At 41.7% G+C, this 25,407-nt stretch overlaps 1 protein-coding gene across 1 annotated transcript; it reads right to left on the reverse strand.

Moving 5' to 3' along the window:
* Nucleotides 1-25,289, reverse strand: gsk3ab (glycogen synthase kinase 3 alpha b). The gene is made up of 10 exons (XM_085291639.1): nucleotides 24,840-25,289; nucleotides 15,556-15,743; nucleotides 15,363-15,446; nucleotides 13,686-13,796; nucleotides 6,836-6,966; nucleotides 6,357-6,561; nucleotides 5,117-5,212; nucleotides 4,769-4,955; nucleotides 4,570-4,647; nucleotides 1-2,634 (listed from the first exon to the last, which is right to left on the reverse strand). The coding sequence occupies exons 1-10, from the start codon at nucleotides 25,012-25,014 to the stop codon at nucleotides 2,567-2,569; spliced, it is 1,323 nt and encodes a 440-aa protein (XP_085147765.1). The 5' UTR covers nucleotides 25,015-25,289; the 3' UTR covers nucleotides 1-2,566.
* Between the last annotated feature and the right edge of the window lie 118 nt (nucleotides 25,290-25,407).

Below are 25,407 nucleotides of genomic sequence, written 5' to 3' on the forward strand. Positions count from 1 at the left end.
TACAGTTTCATCACTTTATTAATGAGTTTAATTATTTATACCAACAAACAAAAACTGTCTCTCTCCCCCCATCCCTCTCTAATTATCATCATCATCTCCTTTATCCAACTGTTCTGTTCCCATCTAGTATATTCCACTCTTGGACAAGGGGTGGTTTAAAGAGCAGGGTCACAACAGAGTGTGACAGATCAGAACGGGGAAAAACAGATATTAAAACAGCACATATAGCCAGTTTTTCATTTTGGAAAAAATACAGGTAATAATGTCCATGGTCTGCCAGCACGCATACAAACACACATATATTCCCTGCTGCTGTGCTCGAGAAACTCACCATCTGTGAAGCATGCACAGCGTACTAACAGGCCAAGCCCGTTACAGTCACATGACGCACAGAGAAATGAAAAAACAGGTGAGTCAGACAAAGGAGATGATAAATGCCAATGGACAAATTAATTTCCCCCCTTCCTCCAGACTCACACACACAGACACACACACACACACACGCATACAGTGACCCGTGCTCCCTCCCAACACCACGACCCCACAGATCCAGAGGCTTGTAACATTCCCTTCACATTGAAGTTTAATGGAAAACTGGAGTTCCACCTGTTGGCGAGCAAGTGCACCTGCATTCATACGAGACCACGGATTGGACAACGCGCTCCAACATCTGGATCCGAGTACAGTATCTTGGATGTGAAATTATTTTGCATGTGAAATTGCTAGACTAAAATGTGGAATTAAAAAAAAAAACGCAAACAAAACAAAACAAAAAAGAATCCCTCAATTTTACCCACCCATCAAAAAAAAAAAAAAAAACCCACAACACAATAAATAAAACAGTTATGACAACATTTATGGGGGAAAAGGGGCCGCTCTGAAGAGAGAAGTGGAGGGAGAGAGAATAAAAATGAAACGTTTTGTTCTGTTTTCCCCTCGTGAACCAGGGACTGAAATGAAATCGTATTTACAGACTGCGACTGAGGATAATCACCCGGACGCTGCTGCGCCGGTCTACTAGAGGAGAAAAAAAAATTACAGGAACAACAATATAATAACAATAATAACAAAAAAAAAAAACAAAACCCAAAATAAAATAAAAGGTACTTGATATTTACAAGTTTAGCAGTGGGCAGGGGAAAAAAAAGAAAAAAAAAGAAAAGGGGGAATCTGAAGCCAGAGGGATGAAGACTAGGAGGGATGGAAGGGGGGAGGCTCCAAAAGCTGTTGGATTTCAGGGGTTCGAGCATAATTTCTGGTCAGATTATTACTGATATTAGTGGAAGTAAAACAGCGTGGTCGACATGGGCTGAACATGCGTGTTGGAAGAGAGGAAACTGGCCACGCCCACAGAGGACTGCCAGCTGCGTGAATCATTCCCGACCATCACCGCATGGCGCGGAGAACATGATATGAGCTTTGCAGGCGGACTTGCTTTGGGAAGGGGCGAAGATGGTTTCAACACTCTGGCGACACACAAAATGAAATCACAGTCATCCTCCAGCACAAACAATAAGCGGCGCCAGTGATGGTGTGAGCGGCGAAAACAGCATTCTTCAACATAATCAGGCTGATACGAACAGCAACATCATTCAAAACACAGCGAGGCACCGAGGCTACTCTGAGATGTAGCCGGAGCCCCCCACCAACATTTGCTTCCCTCTACTCCCTTTTAGAGATGTGCAATACTCACTTGAGAATTAAATTGAAACTCTTGGTTTCCAGCTTAAATGACGACATGAGCTTATACAGAAAAAACTGAAGATGTGCGCTCTGCTCGCACAAAACTCCCTCTCGTTCACGTAAAAGGCAGTGCTGGAGCTAATACTCGAAAACAAACGGTGAACACGGGCTGGGGAGCTCTTCTCTGTAATAAAAATCTAAAACCACCTCTTATCTAAAATGACACGCACAATCTTGAGCCAACACTGTATTCGCTGGGAGATTTTTTTTGTTTCAAATCATTCCTCTGGTGAATCTGTTCACCAGTGGCCTTTGTGAACTGACAACTTAAGTGGAAAGCGACAGACAGTCCACAGAGTTAGCTGTACAGTATAAGTGTGGCATTTTTGACCCCACAAAGGATGATTGTCTACCAGTTGGGCCTTATGCACTAACTAGCCAATCAGGATCCCAATCAATGGCACTGTGGCCACACATAAAATTCAAATAAAATGAACTAAAAAAGAAAAAAAGGGATAAAAGCCAACTGTTGATTATATTACAGATAATCCACATAATATATACAAGCCCCCTCCTCATCTCCTAAACATCCTAAGAGGTCAGACAGCAGCCAACCTGGACTTGGGCCTGCATCCTATAAATAAGCCCAAGCACAACTACCTAAATGTCCTCAACCCACAGCTGCAGGTGCAGCATTTTATTGAAAATGGTTAAATATTCAGGGGAAATAGCAGTGCTGAGTTTTTACGTGGGTGTATCTAGTTTCTTTTCCTTGTATTGTAAGGGTTTGGAGCCAGGAGGAAGGTTGAGAGGGAGAGGAGCAGAGGAAAGTAAAAAGAACATGGGGAAGACAAAACAGAAAATATGACAGAGGGATGAATGCTCAGGTGCTGTTGTTGATGGAGCTAGGTGCTGAGCTGGGCTGGGCGGTACTGTCTGACACACTGCCCTCTGCAGGGGAAAAGAGGAAGCACAAGTTTTAACAATTACAGACACCAGTGCCTTTAAAAATAAAATATATATATATATATATATATATATATATATATATATATATATACACACACACACACACACACACACCGTATTTTCACGACCATAAGGCGCACTTAAAAGTCTTAGATTTTCTTCAAAAAGTGCGGCGCGCCCTATAGCGCGGTGCGCCCTATGTGTTGTAAGGAGGACGTAGTAGAGAACACCATGAGAACGTTAAAGGGTGAAGTGTGGGCGTTGATCGTATATACCGGGACAATCGCACATACCTGTATAAAAGAACAGGTATGTGCATTATGCAGGACATCGTTGTTTTAACAACCCTGAAAATGGCAAAGAGACACGCTTACGAAGCACAGTTTAAACTGAAGGCCATCAGCTACGCGGAGGAACATAGAAATCGAGCAGCAGCGAGAGAATTTAAGATTAACGAATCGATGGTTCGCAAATGGAGGAAGCTGGAAAACAAGCTCCGGCAGGTCAAGAAAACGCAGCTGAGTTTCCGCGGACATAAGGCGAGGTGGCTCGAGTTGGAGGAAAGACTCCAGCGGTGGATCATCGAGCAAAGCGCGAGCGGGAGAAGCGTTTCGACGGTCACCATTCGGCTAAAAGCAGTTTCACTAGCTGAAGAGATGAACATTGAACATTTCCAAAGAGGTCCGTCTTGGTGCTTTCGTTTTATGAAACGGTGCCATTTTTCCATCCGGACCAGGACTACGGTAGCGCAGCAACTTCCAGCGGATTATAAGGAAATGCTGGCCATCTTCTGCTCCTACTGCAGCAAACACATCGGCGACAAAAACATCCAGCCCAGCCACATCACTAACATGGACGAGGTCCCGCTCACTTTTGACATCCCGGTGAGTCACACTGTGGAGAAGAAGGGGACCAGCACGCTAGCGATACGCACAACGGGGTATGAAAAGTCTTCTTTCACTGTTGTGCTTGGCTGCCATGCTAATGGACAGAAACTGCCGCCTATGGTGATTTTTAAGCGAAAGACTTTGCCTAAAGAGAAGTTTCCAGCAGAAATCATCATTAAGGCAAATGTAAAGGGCTGGATGGATGAGGAAATGATGAAAGAGTGGCTGAGGGAGGTGTATGTAAGGAGACCAGGTGGTTTTTTCCACGCATCACCATCGCTGTTGATCTGTGACTCTATGCGTGCCCATCTCACAGCCGATGTGAAAAAAACTTGTGAAGCAAATGAACTGTGAGCTTGCTGTCATTCCGGGAGGCCTGACAAAGGAATTCCAACCGCTGGACATCGGTGTGAACCGCCCGTTCAAAGTAAGGCTGCGAGCGGCCTGGGAGCGATGGATGACCGGTGGAGACCACAGTTTCACCAAGAGTGGAAGGCAGCGCCGGGCGAGTTACGCCACAATTTGCCAATGGATTGTAGATGCTTGGGCTAACATGTCTGCTGGCACTGTTGTTCGAGCTTTCGCAAAAGCCGGCATCGTTTCCGAGGAGCCGCACGGCACGGAAAGTGACTCTGACGGTGAAGACAGTGAACCTGGCATGTTTGATGGAGATTTAGCGCAGCTGTTCAATTCAGACACAGAGGATGAGGACTTCGATGGGTTTGATTGATGATAAAAATGTGAGTACCAAACTTTGTTTTGCTCCTGCTTTATTTTTAAATACGCACACTTGTATGCTTGTGTGTTGTTGATGATGACGATTACCGGCAATAGAAATGTGAGTAAGGTACCGAATTCAGGTTTGCTCCCGCTTTATTTTTAAATACGCCCTATGGTCCAGTGCGCCTTATGTGTGTGTTAAATACAGTAAGGGCACACATAACTGAGACTGCGCCTTTTAGCACAGTGCGCCTTATGGTCGTGAAAATACGGTATATAATTTTTTTTTAAAGCCCATTTAATAACGTACCGTGTGATGCAGGCGATGTCTGTGCACGAGCGTGAGGAGGAATGAGTGTGGAGTTCAACTGGGGCTGAATGGACAGCTCTGAGAGAACAGGGCAAAGAAAACATGATTAATGATACTGATACAATATAAATAACAGCTGATAATCTGTGCAAGAAACAGACTGCAGGAAAGAAGAAAAAAAAAAAAAGGACATGCTGACCAACGGGACTGAAGTTGAATAGGGGCGGAAGTTCTCGCCCGCTGGGGAGGCGGGTGTTCGGCTGGCGCAGCTCATCGAAGAAGGCGTGCGCACATGCCTCCAGTGGCGACAGCCGGGTCACCGGCGTGTATTCCAGCAGTCGAGAGCAGAGAGCAATGGCCTCCGGTGGGGTACGAGGCTTAAACACCTGATAGGAGATAGAAAGAAAATGTATCGATGATCAATGCTAGCATGAATTTGGATTCATTAAAATTAGTTTAGTGTGACGTTTTCTCTAAAGAGCAACAGTAACTGCATTCAGAGAGGTAAACCTCTCAACGTCAATATTGTCCAGTAATGGGAGCATACCTTTGTCCAAGGGTGTGCTTTGATCTGTGGGAACTTAAACTCTGTGTAGTTGGGGTTCATCTCCCGGATCTGCTCCCTTGTTGGCGTCCCCAAAACCTGCCAAACAGGAGTGAAATGTTAACATTTATTTGCATTACATTATATAAATGAGTCTGAATCTTGCAACTGTCTGATATGCACTACTTCAGAGATCACAGATGAAACACACTGCATTGGTATTAAGTTAAATGGCAGTCCAGCCTCTTTGCAGACAACCTTGAGATTCCTTTGCATTATATTGCCTCTTATTAATTATTGATGGATTGTTTTGCTTTCCTTTTAGGATGCTGCAAAGCTGTATTGAGATCATTTTTGGACTGGTTCTAGCCCTCAGGCTGTCTTTTGCCTATTTAATACCAGCTATCATCAAATATGAGTACACACCTAATGATTTTAAACATTACAATAAACCCATCTCAATATGTGTTGGGGCCTGTCCAACAGTGAGACGAGGGAGTCTAAGGGGACAACAGCAATATAATAATGGTATGAAAACACAAGAAGGGAAGGGAATTGTTTGCTAGTAAATTGATCCAGTCGTTGTCTGAGGTGGATGAAAAATGAATAAATTGTACAGCTTACCCGGGAAGCCCAGATAGCTAAGTGTGGGAAAATGGACTCATACTTCAACCCTGAGTGAACACACCTAAAAGTGCTTTGAAACACGGCATGCATACAAAAATGTATGCATAAATAGTAATACTAATAGGAAAAGATCCTGGTCTTTTCTTTGTTGAGTGGTATTAAACCAAAAGCACTTAAGAGTCACAGGTCATAACAGAAAAGATCATTATCTGAGTTTTTTCATATTCATGAATACGGCTCTGTGTTTGTTCACAATGTGCATCTGTGCATATTTATATTTTCTTCATTCAGAGATGTTTTCTAATATTTAAGTTTGTTAAACACAACAAAATGAAATGCAGCCCTGACCTCGACCAAGCATGTTTTTTCCTCCATATTTCTTCAATATGCAGTTCCTTTATAAACAATCCTACATTTACAATATTACAAGGTTCAAGGTTCTGCATTTGTCACATGCATAGTTATACAAGTATAACACACAGTGAAATGTAACCTGACACGCTCCTCGACTTGTGCAAAAAAAAAAAAAAAAAGGGGGGGGGGGGCAAAGAGGTAGAGGAAGAAGAGGCGGTGGTATTGCCCAGCTGTACCACTGTTTACAGCACTCTTACTGTACCTTGATGATCTCTACTAGCTGGTCCACACCGCTGTCTCCGGGGAAGATGGGCTGACCCAGCAGCAGCTCGGCCAACACACAGCCGGCTGACCAGATGTCAATATTGGACGTGTAGTCGGTGGCACCAAATATGAGCTCTGGGGCACGATAGTACCGCGAGCAAATATAGGAAACATTTGGCTCCCCTCGAACTAGTTGCTTTGCACTGGAGGATTCAGAAAACAGACAGTTCAGGATGAGACTCGCAGTCGGTGTGAACCTTGGATTTGCCAGTGTGTTTGTTTTCACAGTAGCATGTAAGCGACCCAGACATAAAAAAGGCATGAGTGATCCACACAGGGAAAGCGGAGCCCGAGGAAGAGCGCTACACAAACAGACAGCAAACTAAATATCCACAATGAGACAGAAATGGTCACTACAATGCAAAAATGAAAAATGCAGACAGACAGATCTGCCCGCAGGCGGGAAATGTTACTGACCTGCCAAAGTCACAGAGTTTGAGGATGGCCGATTCTGGGTCCACCAGGAGGTTCTGAGGCTTTATGTCTCTGTGACACACGCCCTGGGAATGGATATAGGCCAGGCTGCGGAACAGCTGGTACATGTACACCTGAGGAGGAGACAGAGACACAATGCCCAACAGTGTTTAACAACTCAGACAAAAATCAAACAAATCTTAAAAAAAAAGAGCAATTTAAGAACAAAAGCCATTTATATCTCACTGGAGACGTCCTAGCTACAAGCCACCATCAGGATTCCTGCACCGTTTTCATTTTTCATGTTTTTTAAGATCACATGAAATGCAAGTCAATTTATTTTTAGGACAATATACAAGTTTGAAAGAAAAACAATACAGGCATGACTTAATAAATTAAATGAGATATGAACCGAATAAGTGGAAGAAAATCAATAGATGAATAAAAATAATCAATAAATAGTTCATTGTTTTCAGTTTAACAAGTTGTTGCTGCAGGACTGACGACAAAAAAAGAAAAGAATTATTAGCTTCTCTCACAGTGAACTTACACTGCAATTCCATGTTTTATTATAGGCGTGTTATTTCATCCCACAAAGGAGAAAACAGTATTCCTGTCTATCTGGAGAAAAGCAAATTTTTTAGACATTTTAAGAGCAGCCAATTATTTTCACTGCATACATTCTTTTAAATACTAAACTGAAGATTGACAAGCCGGGACGCCCCAGTATCACAAATTTAATGGCTTTGGTGAAGATAAATAACGTGCTATAAAATCGGAGGAATTTTAAGTGCACACTCTGCATTTAAAAGGATCAGAATGAGCCAAAAACGAAGGTGCAGATGAACCAACACAGTCTCATAGCAGCTTGCTAAATAGCCATGACTGTTAATGTAGTGATATATGATTTTCTTTTTTTTTTTTCCTACTTTAACGAACTCCTCCTGGGGATTTGGTCCTATAAACTTTTTTTTTTTTTTTTGTCCCGTTTGGATCTTTAGCCATCAGAATTGTTGTCTTAAGGCCAAGAAAGATGCCAAGCGGATTTATTTTACCAAGTGGATCATCATGGCCTTGCCATATTGGTCCATTTGATTGACCTTTATTATAATTATGAATTTATTTTATTTTCAGTTGCTACAAATGGGACAGACATGACTGGTGGATAGGACAGGGAGAAAGAATGAAAGAAAGAGAGGGAGAGAAAGAAAACCAAAGGGGAGAAGAGACGGTGAGAAGGGGGGGAAGAAAGAAAAAAACAAAAACAAACAAAAAAAACAAAACACCTGGGTCACCTGTATGGAGAAAAAAAACAGAAGAGAAAGCAAACAACAAAGAGCAACATAATAAAAAAAAAACAGCACCATCACAATAAACTAGCTAGCAGTAGATATCAGTAGATACTAAGTAATAAACGATATTGTGCAGCACGCAAGATAGACAGCGCACAATGTGCTTTGAGGCAGCAGCCAAGAAAGCTGTAGTCCGCGTCTGTGAACACCCGTGTGTACACCTGTGTGCATACCTGTGTGGATCAGCATGCTTGCATTCCAAAGGTTTCTCCATGTAACGATCTGCTAGGGAGTGTGGGGGAGCCACAGCCCCGTCCTCCAGGGTATGAAGCAGGTATGGAGGAGATCAAAACTCCAGACATCCAGAGGCCCCCAGAACACAAGAGACCAAGGAAGACCAACAGAGGGGCAGCCGCGCCACTGTCCCAGAAAGAGCTGAGGAGAGTCCCAGATGAGGGCTCACTCAGCAGCCGCGGAGCAGAAGCCAGGGGGAGTTGCAGTGACGCGCCCGTGAGCTCCGGGCGCGTCACTCAGGCACAGCTGGCTGTGCCTGAGTGACTGAGCCCCAGGCCGAGAGGCCAGGGGCACCCCACCTCTGAAGTGGCCCGAGCGAGCCCCAGGCTCCAGGCCCCGATAAGCGGCCGCCAAGGAGTGAGCCGGTGTGTACCCGGACGCCCACCCCCAGACACAAAGAACCACCAACGCACCGACACCTGAGGGAGTCCGCCACTGGCAGGGGAAGTGGTGGTGGGTGGAGATAGGCCTCCAAACCTTGGAGGGCCCGAGATGTCCCCAGAGAGGTGGCGTCTGATACCCAACCTGACATATAGACACAGACATACAGGCACACACAGATACAAACATCCATTCCCATCCTCATGCTCTCATATGCACTTACTCCACACTCAACCAACGTGGAGACAGACATAAAGAGACACTGTACACACGATCACACTCCCCAAGCGTACTCTACGAACCGGGTCTAGGTACCCTTGCCCCTGGAGGGGGGAACTGCACCCAGACCCAGGTGGTGTTACCCTTTTCCCTGCGGTGGGGAGAGGCAGACCACCCCGACTCTGCAGCAGCAGGGAGGCCCCACACTCCAGACCGCAGTCGGACGGCCAACTCCTCCTCCTAGCCCCCCCCGCAGGCCGCAGAGAACGGGGGTGAGAGAAGACTCCAAACCTCCCTCCACCCGCTCATTGTAGTGTTGATGCATGTGTGTTCTAAGGTGCATTTAAAACCCAGGAGGGCATGGAGCTACCTGCCAGAGAGCAGCAGGTAAGCGCATAGTCCCTCCTGCTAGCCCTCAATGTCTACGTGTATTTAACTTTGAGAGGTGGGCAACGACGCCAGGGGTGAGGTGTACACCCTGATGGTAATTTGGACTCCGTGTATCGTGCCCCAAGATCCTATATGTATGTGTAATGAGAGTGTGAGTAATGTGAATGTCTAAGTTGTGGGATAAAATTGAGGCAGAGGCAGCCAGAAGGGGACTGAGGGGGAGGGGGGGGGGGGGGGGGGAGTGGGAGTGGTGTAGCCTCCTCTGCACCCTGGTGACATACCCCTACTCTCCAGCTGCCTCCCTCTTCCCGCTCCACCACAACCACCCACACATGCAGGGCCTTGGAGTAGGGATATGTCACCAGGGTGCAGAGGAGGCGTTTTCGGAGACGTCTGTTACCCACTAGCTCGATAGCTAGCCGGGGGCAAGGCTCACTAGAGCCCGTGAGAACCCCGGACTCCCGGCAAATCGTTTTCAAACCCACTGCTGTCTTTCGCTACTCAGGTTAAATATATATAAGTCACTTAGATAAATTAAAAATGTTATTGTTTGGCTTTTTTCAGTATTTTATTTGTTCCTGAGTAAATCGGTTTGGCTGAGATTAAAGTTATAGTTTTTACACAGCTGATTGTCAGAAGTGTGAGATGCTCGAGAATATACTCCGGTGTCCCGTTATATTTTAGATAGCAAGGAGTTTACTTCACCGAAACAATCTGCAAATTTCATTAAAATTTAATAAACTATCATCTTGTCTTTATTTTTAGTTAGCACATACAGTAAACACTTAAAGCTGTAAGCTAATGATAGTTATATAAGAGCAGATGCTGCTGGTGCAATAAGCTGTATGTTTTACGTCCAATGGATGCATGATCTGATTAGTCGACTAATCGCAAAAATAATCGGTGACTAGTCGACTATCAAAATAATCGTTTGTGGCAGCCCTACTTTCCACATTTAAAGGGTGAAAAAGTCCACATGGTGTTAGTGATGGTGTCGCTTCCACCAGAGACCATAGTTCACTTCCTACAACGAGCAGAAGCTTATGCGTCAATTGTGTTGTTTTAAATAAGTTACTAATTACCAATAGCTAACCAGCTTGTTAGGTTTATATGCATTTAAAAACTACTCAGATTCAGAAAGAGCTCATTGTTTGGTTTAAAACACGACAGTTGCCACTTTGTTCAAAGCTTGTTTTCTTGGTTGCCATGGAGAGAAATCTGTGCTGATGAGTGTGGATGACAAGCGTGCTTCAGACAGGAAACATACTTCCCATTAGTCTGACAATTGTGCTGACTGTTGGGAAAAAAAGAAACCTGGACAGATTGTGTCCAAACAAATAGATCACTTTCTCATCAGCATTCTACGTTGTGCCCTGAGACCGGGCAGCGTGTATTGTGCTGCAAATTAAATGTTGTTAAACTTTTACTAAAATGGATGATTTAATCTGTAGGCACAGCTGATTCTGTATAGATGTTCACCATATGTTAGTCACATCAACATGTGCCCCAATTCTGTTTTTGGGCACAATGTAAAGGGGTTTGTCGAAAGAAGCAGCTGTTCGTTTGTCTCATGCAGCCTGTGGTGTTGTGCTTCTATACCAAAATAACACAAGGGTGAAAAATACTCCCTGAAGATCTACGGCCAGCTCCTATTTGGCATCTGCCTACACACCCGAGGTCGATGATGTTGTTATGGAATGAGAAATTCACCACACAGTTAAGTGTGTGCCCATTAAATGTGCCTGTGACACACAGACAGTAAGCATCTTAATTCGTCATCATCTCCATTATCATCATTATTGCCCACATGATGCACTGACAGCAGGCTGGCCAGATTATAAAATACTGCAGACAAGATGACTGAGGGATAAGAGATGATAGTTAAAAGGGGGGCAGAGAGAGGTAAGAGGAGATGAAATGGCGAACATGACACCAAGGGAGACATGGAGGGGGGAGAAGACCCTGCATATGGTGACAGACGGTTAGAGAAAAAAAAAAGAAAGAAAGAGTGACAGAGATCAGTATGCATCTCAAAGGCACAGGGGAGCAGGAGGCTGAGGTAGGGAAATGGGCCATGAGACAGCTATAATGTCCTCTGCTGCTTCGCACACAGTAAGCACGCAAACACTCTCCAAACTGAGCACCCGAAACAGACAGCCAAGAAGACTGCAAACAAATCACTTCCCTTGGGATAGAGCTGGGCGATATGAGATTTTTTCATATCACGATAGGTTTTTTTTCATTTCAGGCGATAACGATATCTATCACGATATAAGCCAAATAACTATATTTGTAAGATTTAAATGTGCCGTTGCTCACAAGTAAAATGTGAAATAATCAGCAGCTTGTTTTTATTTAAATATTTATTTCCCATAATAAGTTCAACAGGGTAGATGTACTTAAGGAACATGAGACTTTTTCAGATAAATAAAGGCAAATATTGCAAACTACACAAAAGACAGCCGCTAAAGCGTTTAAGTTTCAAAATAGAACAAACAAAACAGACTAAATTGTCAATTCCACTTAGAAACAAAATATTAATTCTAAAAATAAATCTTAGTTTGTTTTACAGAAGAACAGACAAAACTGACTAACTTTTGTCAATATCAAATAAACTGAGAACTAAAAGGAAATTCTCAATCTCTCCTTGTTGTATAGCTTAGCTTTTCAAACAGTTTTAACAGTTACTTTAGTCTGACAAAAGCCGAATGACGAATTAGCGCTTCCAGTCAGAGACTGAGGCTACGTCCACACGTACACGGGTATTTTTGAAAACGGAGATTTTCCGTTTTCGTTTTAAAAAATAATCCCGTCCACACATAAAGGCAGAAATGAAGGAAAACGCTGCTATGAACATGCCAAAGCAGCAGGTGGCGCTAGATTCCTAACCGTGCAGAAATGTTGGCCAATCAGAAGTCTAGAAGCCTCGGTGGGAAAAAGTAAACAAAGCTGGGGCATAGAAGCAGAACAGAGTCGTATGTGTGGAGGGACTAACTGTGTGTATATGTAAGCATTTAAACACTGCAGAGAGTAGAATTAACAGTAACAGTATTGTAGAAATTCATTTCACCGAAACAATAACGTGGCGCACAGTGTGACGCATGCACCAGTTTATTGTATTTCCAGACTTGCTTTCGGCACAATTTACAGTGCACGCTACTCTGTTTTTTGTCAGACTTGAAATAGCCGAAATACCTTCACACTACGGAACTTCTATGGCTCTTCCGTTCGACAATCTCTCCGGCATTGGAACCGTCATCTGTTTTCTCTTCGGTCACGCTAGGTTGATTTTTCTAGTCGGCACACTCATTTCCTCCATTACGCGCTGGCTCCATTACCCGCTGGCTGCTTCCCAAACAAACACACGTGCGGCTTGGCACTTGTGCTGTACGTAACAAGTCACGCGACGTGACGCTGCGGCTGTGATTGGTTCGGCTCTGCGCTACTTAATTTGGATTGGCTGACCTTTTTTTTTTTTTTTTCTTTCTTTGAGGACAAGAGCGGCGAGGTCTATCGCGATAGCTTAATTTCTCTATCGAGTAAAAGTTATATCGCGATACATATCGTTATCGTTCTATCGCCCAGCTCTACCTTGGGACATCCTTCCTCTTTTCTGCTTTCATAATCCTGAAACGGTGAGCTGCCTGTTTTTATTACATCCACAAGCAATTACTGAACTAAAATTTACTCCCAGTTTCCAACAGATTTTTTTAAAGCTTCCAAGAGCGTCCCAGTAGGTGCACTAATGGCTTAAATTTAAAAAACCTTAATCCTTAATGATTTTCAGAAACTTTGACCTTTGACCTTGACCTCAAGTTCGCCAGGATTCTAATTTGTCTGAGATTTTGAAAAACGTACGTCCCCTCATTCTCGTGTTCACAAGATTTTCAGAAAACTTTACCACTGGCCTTGAATTCAAGGTCACCAGGATTTATACTTGTCAGAGATTTTTAATAGATGCATCCATGGTATCAATTTGAAACTCTAACATCCCCTCATTTACAAACTTCAACTTGGTTGAGAACGATACTCAGTTAAAAACTCTGTTTGAAGATAAACAGAGTGGTCTGTGTCTGCGTTCACAAACAGACCTCACAATATGTCTTTATGGTTATAATGTCCTTTTTAATAAATGAAATATACAAGATTTAAACATGGCAGTAATAAATAAACCACTCACTTTTCAATGCATACAGTGACATGGTGATAGCAGTGACCGGGAAATGCTCACGTGAGCAGCAGTGTGTGTGTGTGTGTGTGTGTGTGTTTCTACCCACCTTAACATAGATGATGGGGATGGTGGTCTTGGCCTTATTGAAGTGGCGAGCCACCCTGTACACCGTCTCGGGGACGTAATCCAGCACCAGATTCAAATACACCTCATCTTTCTGGTAAAGAGGAACAAAAGCAAAGAGGATTGTGTGATTACTGGAGGAAAATGAATCTTAACCACCTCAAATCGAGTCCCAAAAGTGAAACCAGATCAAATGAATGTAATGAAACAGTGTATTGTGCATGGGGTGTAAAAAAAAAGAAAGAAAGAAAGATATAGCTGATACAACCAGACAGTGGGGATACACTTCAGCAGAAGTCAATACAGCCAATGGCCCGGGGCTAGTAATAAGTATGTCGGACAAAGTGATTGACCGTCATTGTCCCAATGACAGTGTTTCCACCAACCACAGTTAAGTTTACCTGTGAAACAACCTGACGAAAGCTACCTTGAGCAACGAGCAATATTTTCCTGCTATTTTCAAATTAAAAGCAGTATATGAGGCTACAAAAATATAGAGGCTCTTGTTAGTGGGACTGCAAACACAGCATGAAGACAATGCTGATTGTTGACTCAACAGTGTGAGAATGTCACTTGCATTTGTGGCTAAAAATAGATGCAGGTGGATTGTAAAATGTATCTCAGAGGGAATAAAGACTTTTAGGAGATTCTGCCTCTGGTCTTCTGGAAAAAATATACAGCAGTATGGACAACAACGCTTTCATACTTTGACCTGAAGCTGCAGTCACCACAAAAAAGAAAAAGCAGTAGCACTAATCCCTGTGGTCACAATCAAAACCTTAGACACTAAAAAGTCAATAAGAGTCCCACAAACCACCTGTTCAACAAGCTTCAACATGGGAGAATCTTTTTCAGCTGCTACCATCCAGCACTGGATTGTTGCAAGTAGCCACAAAGCCAATGAATTAAAAAGAGGTTAAAATAAGAGCCATCTGTATGCTGTCAAAGCTGCTAGTTACTGTGGAACAACTTTAAATTCTTTCTTTGTAGCAGTGGTACCTGCAGCACTCAGTGTGCCTGAGGAGGGCCAATGAGGGATGCTGACTTAAATGCTAAAACCAATGCGCAATTATGAGTGTGATCACAGTTTACTGCTTTGCTGCTGTAAATATTTCTAAAGTAAATTAAACTATAAATGCTGAAATAACACCAGCAAAGAGCTAATTTATTAACTTTTTTACTTTCAGATTTGACATGATAGAGGCAGACTGAGTCATATGGTGACTCTACACTAGATTTGGCTAAAAACTAAAAGAACAGAATATCGCTTAAGCATCCAGATCTGAGGAATTCAGGGACTGAAACATTTGTTCCCACAGCATCAGAAGATTAATTCACTAGTCAGTGTGTCACAAAGTCATCTGCTCAAGTATTATTTGCTCAAGTCTTCAGAGATTTAAAAAGTGTGCCAAGCATAGTCTGTGATTTCTCTTTAAAACCACAATAATCTGAGCGATTCAAATAAAGAGCTTGGACCCCATCAACTCCAAGTATTCAACTATTCATTGTACAACAAAGACCAAGATCGGCTTGTCCAAAACATGTCTGTGAATCATCACTGATGCATGGAAGATTAAATGCCAGGGAGTGGAAGTACAGTGCTCCATCTGCTAAGTTTCTACAATATACAACGTAAAATGTCAGGTCAGTGCAAACACACCTTCTCTCCACTGGAGTAGAAGAAGTAACGTAGCCTGACAATGTTGCAGTGGTCCAATTTTCTCATAATTTGCAGCTCCCTATTCTGCAAGAGGAAAAGAGAGACGAAGGAAAAGTGAGTGAACTGCACAAGGTGAAAAACTAGCATTTACTTCACTGTAATTATCTGTCCAGGTAAGCCTGTCTAAGCATACCTTAAATCTCTTGTCTTGGAGAACTTTCTTAATTGCCACCATCTCCTGGGTGTCGATGAGGCGAGCCTGGTAGACCACTCCAAACGAGCCATTTCCTATAACCTTTATGTCTGTGTAGGACACTTCCTGTGGGCGATCAGGGCCCTGACCGGGTGTGGCTACCACCGTCGTCACTTTGCCACTGTCTCCTGTGGATGACAGAAAGAAAAAAAAAAAAAAAAAACTTGTTAGAGATCCTGAAATTATTAAAAAACATTTGGCTTTACCTGACAGTTACACATCTTAGCACTTAAATAATACTACTGAAATTAGATCAAAAATGATGTAAAAGTAAAAGCTCCTCAGGCACAATCCAGACTGATAATGAACTTCTTCTCACAACACTTTGCCCTTGCTTTCTTGAGGAAAATCAGCCTAAACGTCTTTCATACTGGACCCATGCATTAAAATTATCTATTTATTCAACACTGCTATCAATGATTAATCCCTTCTTGTTACAAATACCTGAAACCTGAGGCCAAAAAAGGTTTTCCAAAAAAATATTACAGCTAAAAGCCAAATTTACTAATTACTGACTACATTAACCAATATAATTAATTCCCTGTAGTAATTCCCTGTAGCTGCTGCTTTAGCTACACAACCTGGCTAAAGCAGAACAGTCAGGTTGGGAACTGTGCACCAAACCGAATATGGAAGTATCAATCACAGTTTCAGCTTTGCAGATTCAATTCGATCGATACCATATTTAAATAACAGGCATATGTCTGACAGAAAAGCAAAATTAATGAGGATAAAACAACATGGCAAAAATCACAGTTTATGCAACTCTTTGTGTGTGTGTGTGTGTGTGTGTGTGTGCGTGCGTGCGTGCGTGTGTGTGTAAAAGCACATTACCATCGTCTAGTAGAATTTAATGCATCAACAGGTTTTTTCCAACCACCTTTAAACCACTGAAATAAATAAACAGAAGAGCTTGCAAATCTGCCATTAGATTGGTAAAACCTGTGTGGGGCTGTGAGACTCTTGGAGAAAAAAAAAATAGCAGAATAGTTTCCAAAGAAAATAAAACAGCATGGGCTTGATCTTAGCAAAATATATAGTCTTGATTATTTAATACAATTATTAATAAACTTCAACATCATGCAGTTACTAAATTTAACTTCAAATGTAATGCAATTTAAAATAAAAAGTAAATAAAGAAATAGAGAACCTTTTTTGCACCATGGGCCGGTTTAATTTCAGACAATATTTTCACAGACCGGCCTTTAAAGTGTCGCAGATAAATACAACAAAATAAAATGATACGACCAAGACAAAAACCTGTGGTATTTTGCAAATATGATAAAAAAAAAAAAAAAAGTGAATTCACCGTGTAATTGTGTAACTTTATTAGCAGCATCCTCCTGAAATGCGCTAACAACATAGAGAGTAACAGCCTCCTGTCTGCCCTTTAATGCTCTCTGGTCGCTATGGTAATGCTTAAATATTTCTTTCAAAATAAGATACACAACTACAACACGGGAAAAGACCCAGGGAAACCGCGTTAACAATAAAAACTGTGTAAACCATAAATTTCACACCAGAGCCTCAACTCTGGCAGCCCGTTACCAAACGACTCACAGACCGGTACTGGTCCATGGCCCAGGGGTTCCTGTACTAAAGGATGTCTGCAGGTACAGATGTGGCATATTGTATTTATTTTAAGACATTGCAGTCCATTCATAATGAGTCCTACTAATGGATAGTTATTAAATATGAATGCTTACCTTTGTACATTAAAATTATTAAGGCTATTAAGGTTATGGTTTACTAGACCTTCCCACTTTAGATCAAACTGGACTGTATGTGTTCCCAACCGGTTGAGCAGTGATACTGTCAGGCTAATGTTCGACCTTGTGGAAATCAGGCAAAGTGAGAAGCTTAAGACCCAACAGTATCTGACACTTCTAGTTAGGGTCAAGTAGCTGCTCAGAGTTTTATGACTGTGCAAGTGTTGGTTCAAGAATTATCTGACAAATGGGCACCAGAAGCAATGACACTGGGAGGGGATGAAGAGCAGAGAAGAAGCCCATTGCCAAAAGGCTTGTCAGAGCCTGTGATAACATTGCATGGACAGTAGCACACCCAGAGGTGCTTCCATTTCCTGGGCTTGCTCACTTCGCCTGTCTCAACAGGACCCCTCCTGATCTCTGCTATGTCTTTGAGTTACAAAATGGAATCAGACAATGAAACATTTTATTTCTCCCGACTAGCCTAAGTGATTTGGCTTCATCAGCTGCCCTTCCAGCACATGCTTAGACAACAATTATTTAGTCAGATAGATTACCACCTCCGAATGATCAGTGCTGACCAAAGGCAAAAATTATACTTGCCCATTTCTAAAGTTTCCAGTCAAAACTTTTTCAAGGTTAACAGTAAATAGAAGCCAGCAGCATATCCACATGATTGGCCTAGATCTGATCTCTACCCTCGAGTCAGCAGGAAATATTCAGCTTTGAGATCAGTCACGGTGTGGTGTCTGCACACTGCTGTACAGCTGCACATTACATTGCCCCTTTGTGTTTTATTTTAGCATCATTTTTACACCCTTAAAAAAACGAAAGAAAGAAAAAGTTAAGTCACAGGGGAGCACATTAAATATGGAGCAGCTGTGGCATGATAGGGTCTTGAATAATGAATACAAAGATGAGCAGTCTGCTCCTCTGCCAGTGAAGGGCTTTGGTTTCTAATAAGAGCAAACGGACGAGCAAAGTGACTCTGATCACACCCCCACTTAATAAGCAATTACCTTTGAGCTTGTTTGTAAGTGTAAAAAAGCTCAAGCACACACTTAACTTGATAAAATAATTTGTGGTTGCTACTACTTGATCATTAGTAGTTTATTAGCACTCTCCATAAGCGTGTAAGTGGCAGAAAGAAATTGCACCAAAGCTACTGGTCCCTTTAATCCATTCATCTTTCATTTTCCTGAACGATGCTAATCATACTATATACAGTACAGATTTTACTCGTCACAAAACTACACAGTACAACCATGACGGCTTTCAAACTGAATGTGGCACAGCCAGAAATGCTTCTCTCCATTTCCCATTTCTGATAGATCAGATATCAGTCCGATACTTATTCTTATAGCAAATTCCAGAATGTTGAGTAAGAATAATCCTTTAAGCTGGGCATACACTGTGCGATTTTTTCAGTCGCGTTATTCAGCTTCTGCTCAAACTGCACGATTGACTCGCAGGGGTTAGAAGTTGGGCTGCTCAATTAATCGAATTTTAATCACGATTACGATCTGGGCTTTCAACGATCATTAAAAATGACTGAGCCGATTATTAGCCCCTCCCTCATGCTTTACTCTCGCGCTGCTCCGTGTGGCAAATCAAGCGCACTGCTCTGCATTTCGAACACGCGTCACAACAATTAAGAGGACCCGAGGGAAGCTCGGAAAGCTAAGCAGAAGTTATTTGGAGAGGAGAGTGACTGCCGTTGGTTGAAAAGAAAGGTAAAGAAAAAAAACTTCAGTGGTGTGGAAACATTATGGGTTCGCGGAGTCAGATGTGGATCAAGTAGACACAGTGTGTAAACTTTGCTATGGTGTCGTAGCTGCACCACAGAGCAACACTGCAAAGTTCACATTTTTCATTTATTTCTTATATTGCAAACACTTGCACTGTTATCAGTATTTGCACACTATTTTATATTATTTTTTAAAGTCATTATTCAATACATTGTTATTCTTAACCCTTTAAAGCCGGTCAGAGCAGCATGCTCGTTTTGTATAACTATTTTTAAATCCCTGTAGAACCTGAACCGCTAAGCTAGCACAATACATTTTTTTCCATATGAAACCAGAGGAGTTACATCTTATGCCATCAGCTTGTCCTAGGTCACGGTTTCCTTCCACATATAGCTTTGCAAAAATTGCATAAAAAGAGCTTGCAGGAACAAAAACATAATATTCCAGAAACACGCTTTGCCGATCCGATCAGCTGTTCATAACACTTCCCACATTGAAAAAGACGTCAACGCGAACTATCGCAAGTGATGTCATTTTCGCGGAAAATGTAGTTTTTTTACTTGTAGGCCTTAGAACTCGAATTGCACTGCTGGAAATAGTTTATTTTGATGCACATGCACATTCTTTGCAAATTTGCATCATAGGATTGTTTTTTTGTTTTTCCTGCAGTATATAAAAATTGCTGTATCTCCAAAAATAAAACTATGAAGACACTCAAAATAAATTTCCTGTTGTTGTAAACTATTTTTTGCAACTTTTTTGTATTTAAAGTTTTGAGGGATAAACCTCTTAAATTTCTCCAAGTAGAAATATATGTAAAAAAACAAAACAAAAACGATTTTCAATTTTTTTTGTAGTTTATTGCACTTTTTTGCAATTAATGTAGTTACTATGGACTTAATACAAACACATTTTAAAAATATGGGCTATAACAGTTGTATTGATGTATAGCAACGTGAAATGCTCCGACAAATGGCACTACAACATGTAAAAAAAATATATATATATAAGCTCTGGCGGACGAAATAAATATCGTCAAATAATCGTGATCTCAATTTCAGTGAAAATAATCGTGATTATCATTTTTGCCATAATCGAGCAGCCCTAGTTAGAAGTTCGTAGGTCACGATGCAGAGTCTCACACTATACGACCCGATGCTCTGATTTGACCTGAGTGCTCACACTGTGCGTCCATAAAATGAAGGTTATAACAGAAAATCTGTCGCTTGCTCTCCCTCTGTCTTTCACTCACACAGACGCGCACACCACCACCATCAACTTTGCTAAATTCCTAATGAAAAACATTGATCAGGCAGCTGTGATTGAGCAGCAATGTAAATCCAACTATTTTCACGGTTGTTGTGGTCAAAAAGGCTCGGATGAGCTTGCCAAAGTTCTACAAGTTGTGCCTCCATCGCTTGTGTCCAGATCACACGCTGCACTGCCGTGCTGCTCCGTCTTTTCACTTCCATTTCTGTGTTTGCGTGTGCGCAGTGTGAGAGGCTTTGGTGACACCCTTACGACGGCCGACAGGATTTCAAACAGGTTTGATTTTCTTATGACCAAGCGATTGATGATTGGGAGCTGGTCGTGAGGTGTTAATCGCTCCCCTTACCCCACGTATACTACACGATGCACGACACACGATGAAGGCGAAACTCGGGCCAATCACCAAAACGGTCACACGACTGGAAAATCGGCTCAAAATGAGCCAAAAATCGCACAGTGTATGCCCAGCATTAATTGTCCGACAAGGGGAAATTTGGGTGTAACAGCAGCAAGAAATACACATATACAAACAAACAGTACACAAGACATAGAACAGAAACATACACATCATATTTACATCAAGGACAATGGTTACCAAAAACAGAGTACTGTAATAATATATATAACAATGTTCTGTTTACTTCACCACAGCAGCACTTCAAAGGTGTGTAACACCAGTACCAGCTCCAGATTTCTGTTTTATGCTTGAGCCTTTTTTCCCCACTAAACTGCAACTTGTGGTCAACGCGGCTGAAAAGCTCAGATGAGCTGATGCTTTAACTTCTCTCTCACTCGTTATGTTCGGTCGCAGAGTCCTTTTTTGTTTTAGGAGAAAATAAACTACATGAATAATGCCAAAAAAGCCACTTAATTTTTACTGATTGATATCATCCTTTATTATTCCACCAACACAAATCAAGTAAAATTATACTTTTGGATCTATTGATTTGTAGCACTTTAATTTACAAAGAATGCTGTTTATGTTGAACCTGAGGTCGTACACAAGCATAATTCCTTCTCTTCCACATAGAAAAATACTATTAGATTAGTATTCTCCATCTGATCAGATAAATGTAGTCAAGGTATGTGTATAGTATTGTAAATGGAAAAAGATACTCAAATAGTATCTGCCAGTGCTCAGTAATAACCTTACACAGAGCTCTATTACTGCTATATTTGAAGTCTGTATACCACACTGGGTGGAACCCATGAGCAATGGGTTACACCCAGAGATGCTGTGGAGTTCAGTGCTGACTCAGAGCTGCTGAAACACTGAACTTCATAATATCACAGATGAACAATGTTGTTAATGTGGATTTGTCATGTCTTGATGATACCAGTTTGCTTAATGAGGTTGGTGTGGCTGGACTGACATCATTCCACTTCCTCTCCTGACAGTATGTTATATCACTAATTATGGACGTGTGTGTATGTGAGAGAGAGAATGTTCGGGGAAAATAGCTCAATTATTCTAAAAAACAGGCACTTTATAACAGAGAGGTATAGTTTGAGGTTCTTGTCCAACTAAGAATTCAACATTAGCAACAGACACAAATAGAAAACAGTGATTCTACCTTAGGCATTAGGCTTTTTTTGTATGAACAAAAATGTTACTGTTACACTAATAAAAAGGGCTGTGCGTGTAATGAAAACTGGTACTGAGTCCTCGATCAGTTTGGTGTTCTTATTTATTTGATCACGTCTTTGTCCATTTGTGTTTAGATTAGATCTAATTAATTTCACACATTTTAGTTTTTTCCCTTCAGTTGCAGCTGGGCTCTGTTACCTCTGGCATCAGTGATCACAAAGTGTTTTTCAGTGGTCAATTAGTGCTTCTGATTGACATTTTTAAGGTTATACAACTGAAAAGGGGTTATAAGCAGTGATATAACTGCAGTCTGTTAATGCTCCTTACTAATCGAGAGCAAACGTTCCCTGACTGCTGGACTAAAAAACAAAAGACGTTGATCAAATGACTGTAAACTGGATGTAAGGTCTGTAAAAAAAAAGCATCTGGATCAGTTGCAGAGCGTCAAAAAACGCTCTTCTGCTTTCCTGCTCTTCTCTCCAAGGTCAGATACCCACCCTCTACGTTCCCCAAATTTGTGAAACTGATGATCTGCCTCTCCCTGATAACATGCTCAGTGATCCCCTTTATTAAACAATACAGCAAGTGGCACATATTTACTTTCTGACAGCTTATTTTAAGAAATCTTTCTGAGAAACTACAATTCAGATTTGGAAAATGAAAAGTTATCTAACAATAGTAAATTACATTATGCTTCTAAATTACTACTTAAGGAAAATCTGTTTCCCCCCCCTCCGTTTTAGATTAACAATTAGCCTGGAGTTTTCTTGGTTATCCACACCATGTTTAGGTGTGAACTGAGCCAGGGTTAAGTTTGGATGAAAGACAAAAACATGGAGATGGCGAGCGAGCTTAGAGTCCATGTAGTTTAAACATTACACTGGGTTGGGTTTCTATGAGGTCCAGGTAGTGATTACAATATTAACTTCCAGCAGTTATGAAAACAAGATGTTCATGATAATGAACATCTTGGTAAATTATTACTTGTTAAAATTCATTTTTGCTTTATCTTGCATTACAGACAAAACCCTTTCTTTTAGTACAGTGTGTTTTCACTTGTCTCTCCAAGTCTTAGCCAAGATCATATAAAGACAGCCTTTGATGAGCATCTAGAAGTAAAAGCTGTAAAATCCACATGGGTGAACCTACGAAGAAACTTTAATGGTAACGGTCTTTGTGTCTGGACCTCACAGGCTCTATCATCCGGTCTGCTTTTGGTGGCGTGCAACCAAGGCGTTCACTGGCTGTCGACTTTCCGTCATTCACTGCCTGGCCACCCATTCTCCCGTGAGCCTGCTGCTGCCTGGGACTTTCACTAACTCCATTGAGGCTGCTTACTAGCAAGACGGGGGTTTATGGTCAAAAACCCATGCTAATCTGGGTCTAACTCTTGATCAGGTGACACTGCATCTTTCACTATGTTCACCACCTTTTCTCCCTTGATTATATTTTCTTCATTTGAACAAAGCTATAATTCGAGTTTAGGAAAAAGATTTAGCTACCACATGTTTGCAAAGTTTATGAATACTTGTGTTACCGAGATCAGAATTATTGAACAAAACAATCATGATTATTGTTTTTTGCAATAGTCATAATGTCTTATTTTTAAAATGGGAGTTTAATTAAGTCAATCTTAAATCTATGTATGATAATAAAATGCTTAAAAGTATTAGGAACATTTATAAGTTTCTTAACTATAGGCAGACCAGTCGTGTTTGTGTGTATTCAGTCTCCCACCCCCAAAGGGCCAACGTGAGCCAGGAAAAACCCCTGAGGGGAAATTCATTAAACTGTGGAAAATAAGAAGGCAAGGGACGCAAAAGAAGAAGTTATCCACAGTTGTGCTCATTGTTAAATGGATGAAGATAAGGAAATTTTTCTTTGCCCTCCTTCCGTTTCATCTGCTGTAATTATAGGTAACTGCTTAAACTCAAAATTTAACACATGAGATGTGATGTTATTCTTTTCTGCCGCTTTCATTTTATGCACACTTGGTTTCAGCCAACTGCAACATGAGCATTTTCCAAGTTCCTGTCATCACACCTGGATGACTACCTGGAAGGAAGTCCTGCTGGCAAACCAGGATGTCCAGAGCACCAGAAATGTTGGCAAAATGGTGAAGACAGTGACTATGTTCCAACTCCCAGCAAAAAAGTACACAGTTAATATACCCCACACTAAGACAGAAGATTTTAAAGATGACCTGAAGTGGGGTTATTTTTCTAAAGTAACAGTCTAAATCCATGCATAGATGAGCCCCTGTTTGCTAAAGTGTAGGCATCCAGAAGGAGCACTTAGATAGGATAGGGTCAATATTTGCTGGTTAATGAGCAAACGTAACAGTTGATTGAACAGTATTGAGAGATTTTCGCTGACGATTATCTCCATGAATTCAAGTTACCACAAAAGGTATCAGCTTACTCGTTACCGGTGTGGGGCAAAACATCAGCACAAGATAAGACACAACCGAGAACAACGATTAATAACCTATATAAGATGGTTTTCAATATGTTAGCAAGACCGCTAACTATTATATCTGATATTAATGACCAATATATTAGCGTGTATGCTTAAAACAACGCTATTGTTGGGTTACAATGCACTAATAACCACTGATCTTTATTAAAAATATGACATGACGTTAGTTAAAGTCGAAATATCAGCGGCTTAGTTCTAAGCTTCCCTTCATAGCTAACTACAATGTTAGCAAGTCGATAAAAGCCCTCGATCGCAAGGCTCCTTTAATGAAAAACATAGCTAGCGTTGGCTACAAAGCTAACCTGCTAACAGATTTAGCTCCACCGCATTAAATAATTCCCGACACGTTTCTTTAAAAAAATAACCAACAGTCCAAGTCTTCGTCTTAACGTGTAAACTGGGCACGTGGTAAAAATATAACATAATACTTACTGGGTAGCTTCAAATTCCCAAAGCCAGTCGAGCTGCTTCCACTGGCTTGTGAACCCCCGGACTTTCCTGTCGAGCTTCCGCCGGCTACCCCTGATCCGGCACCGGCCGCAGCAGATCCGGGACCTCCGGGAGGCTCAGCGAATGAGCTGGTCCTGGGCCGCCCGCTGCCGCTCATATTTATTTGAACTAAAGCCGGGGCTAGGTCGGACGTTATTAGCAGCCACGCCGGCAGATATTTAAGCTGTGTCTGTGTATTTTAATATACTATATAAATAAAAACTACACTTACAACGTTCACTGTAGGTTACCCGTCTCCCCCTTTCTTCCTCTGTAGAGCAGTGATGATGGGGAGGGGGAGGGGGGACTGGGGAGTTGACGCACAACGACGTAAAGTTCGCAAGGCTTCATGGGAAAATGAGTTATTTGGGTCGTTAAGTCTAAAATACGAACCTAACAAACCCGTTTCATTTTACCACAAAAGTAGAAATGTAGACATTGCAACTGGGTTTAAGATCGGGTTCGGACATATAGTGAAATCCATATTAACAGAATCAATTATGCTCTTGAA

The sequence above is a fragment of the Mchenga conophoros genome, linkage group LG11 (genome assembly GCF_057382185.1).
Source record: "Mchenga conophoros isolate Kocher_MC1m ecotype Shallow Benthic linkage group LG11, M_conophoros_male_GT1.1, whole genome shotgun sequence".
In the NCBI taxonomy this organism is placed as follows: domain Eukaryota; kingdom Metazoa; phylum Chordata; class Actinopteri; order Cichliformes; family Cichlidae; genus Mchenga; species Mchenga conophoros.

What these genes read in the sequence shown, in the direction of transcription:
- gsk3ab (XM_085291639.1), bottom strand. Translation starts at nt 25,014, where the DNA reads ATGAGCGGCAGCGGGCGGCCCAGGACCAGCTCATTCGCTGAGCCTCCC. An exon ending in TCCAAGACAAGAGATTTAAG is followed by an intron (nt 15,447 to 15,555) that starts GTATGCTTAGAC and finishes TTCCTCTTGCAG; the next exon opens with AATAGGGAGCTGCAAATTAT. An exon ending in GACATCGCCTGCATCACACG is followed by an intron (nt 2,635 to 4,569) that starts GTACGTTATTAA and finishes TTTCCCCTGCAG; the next exon opens with AGGGCAGTGTGTCAGACAGT.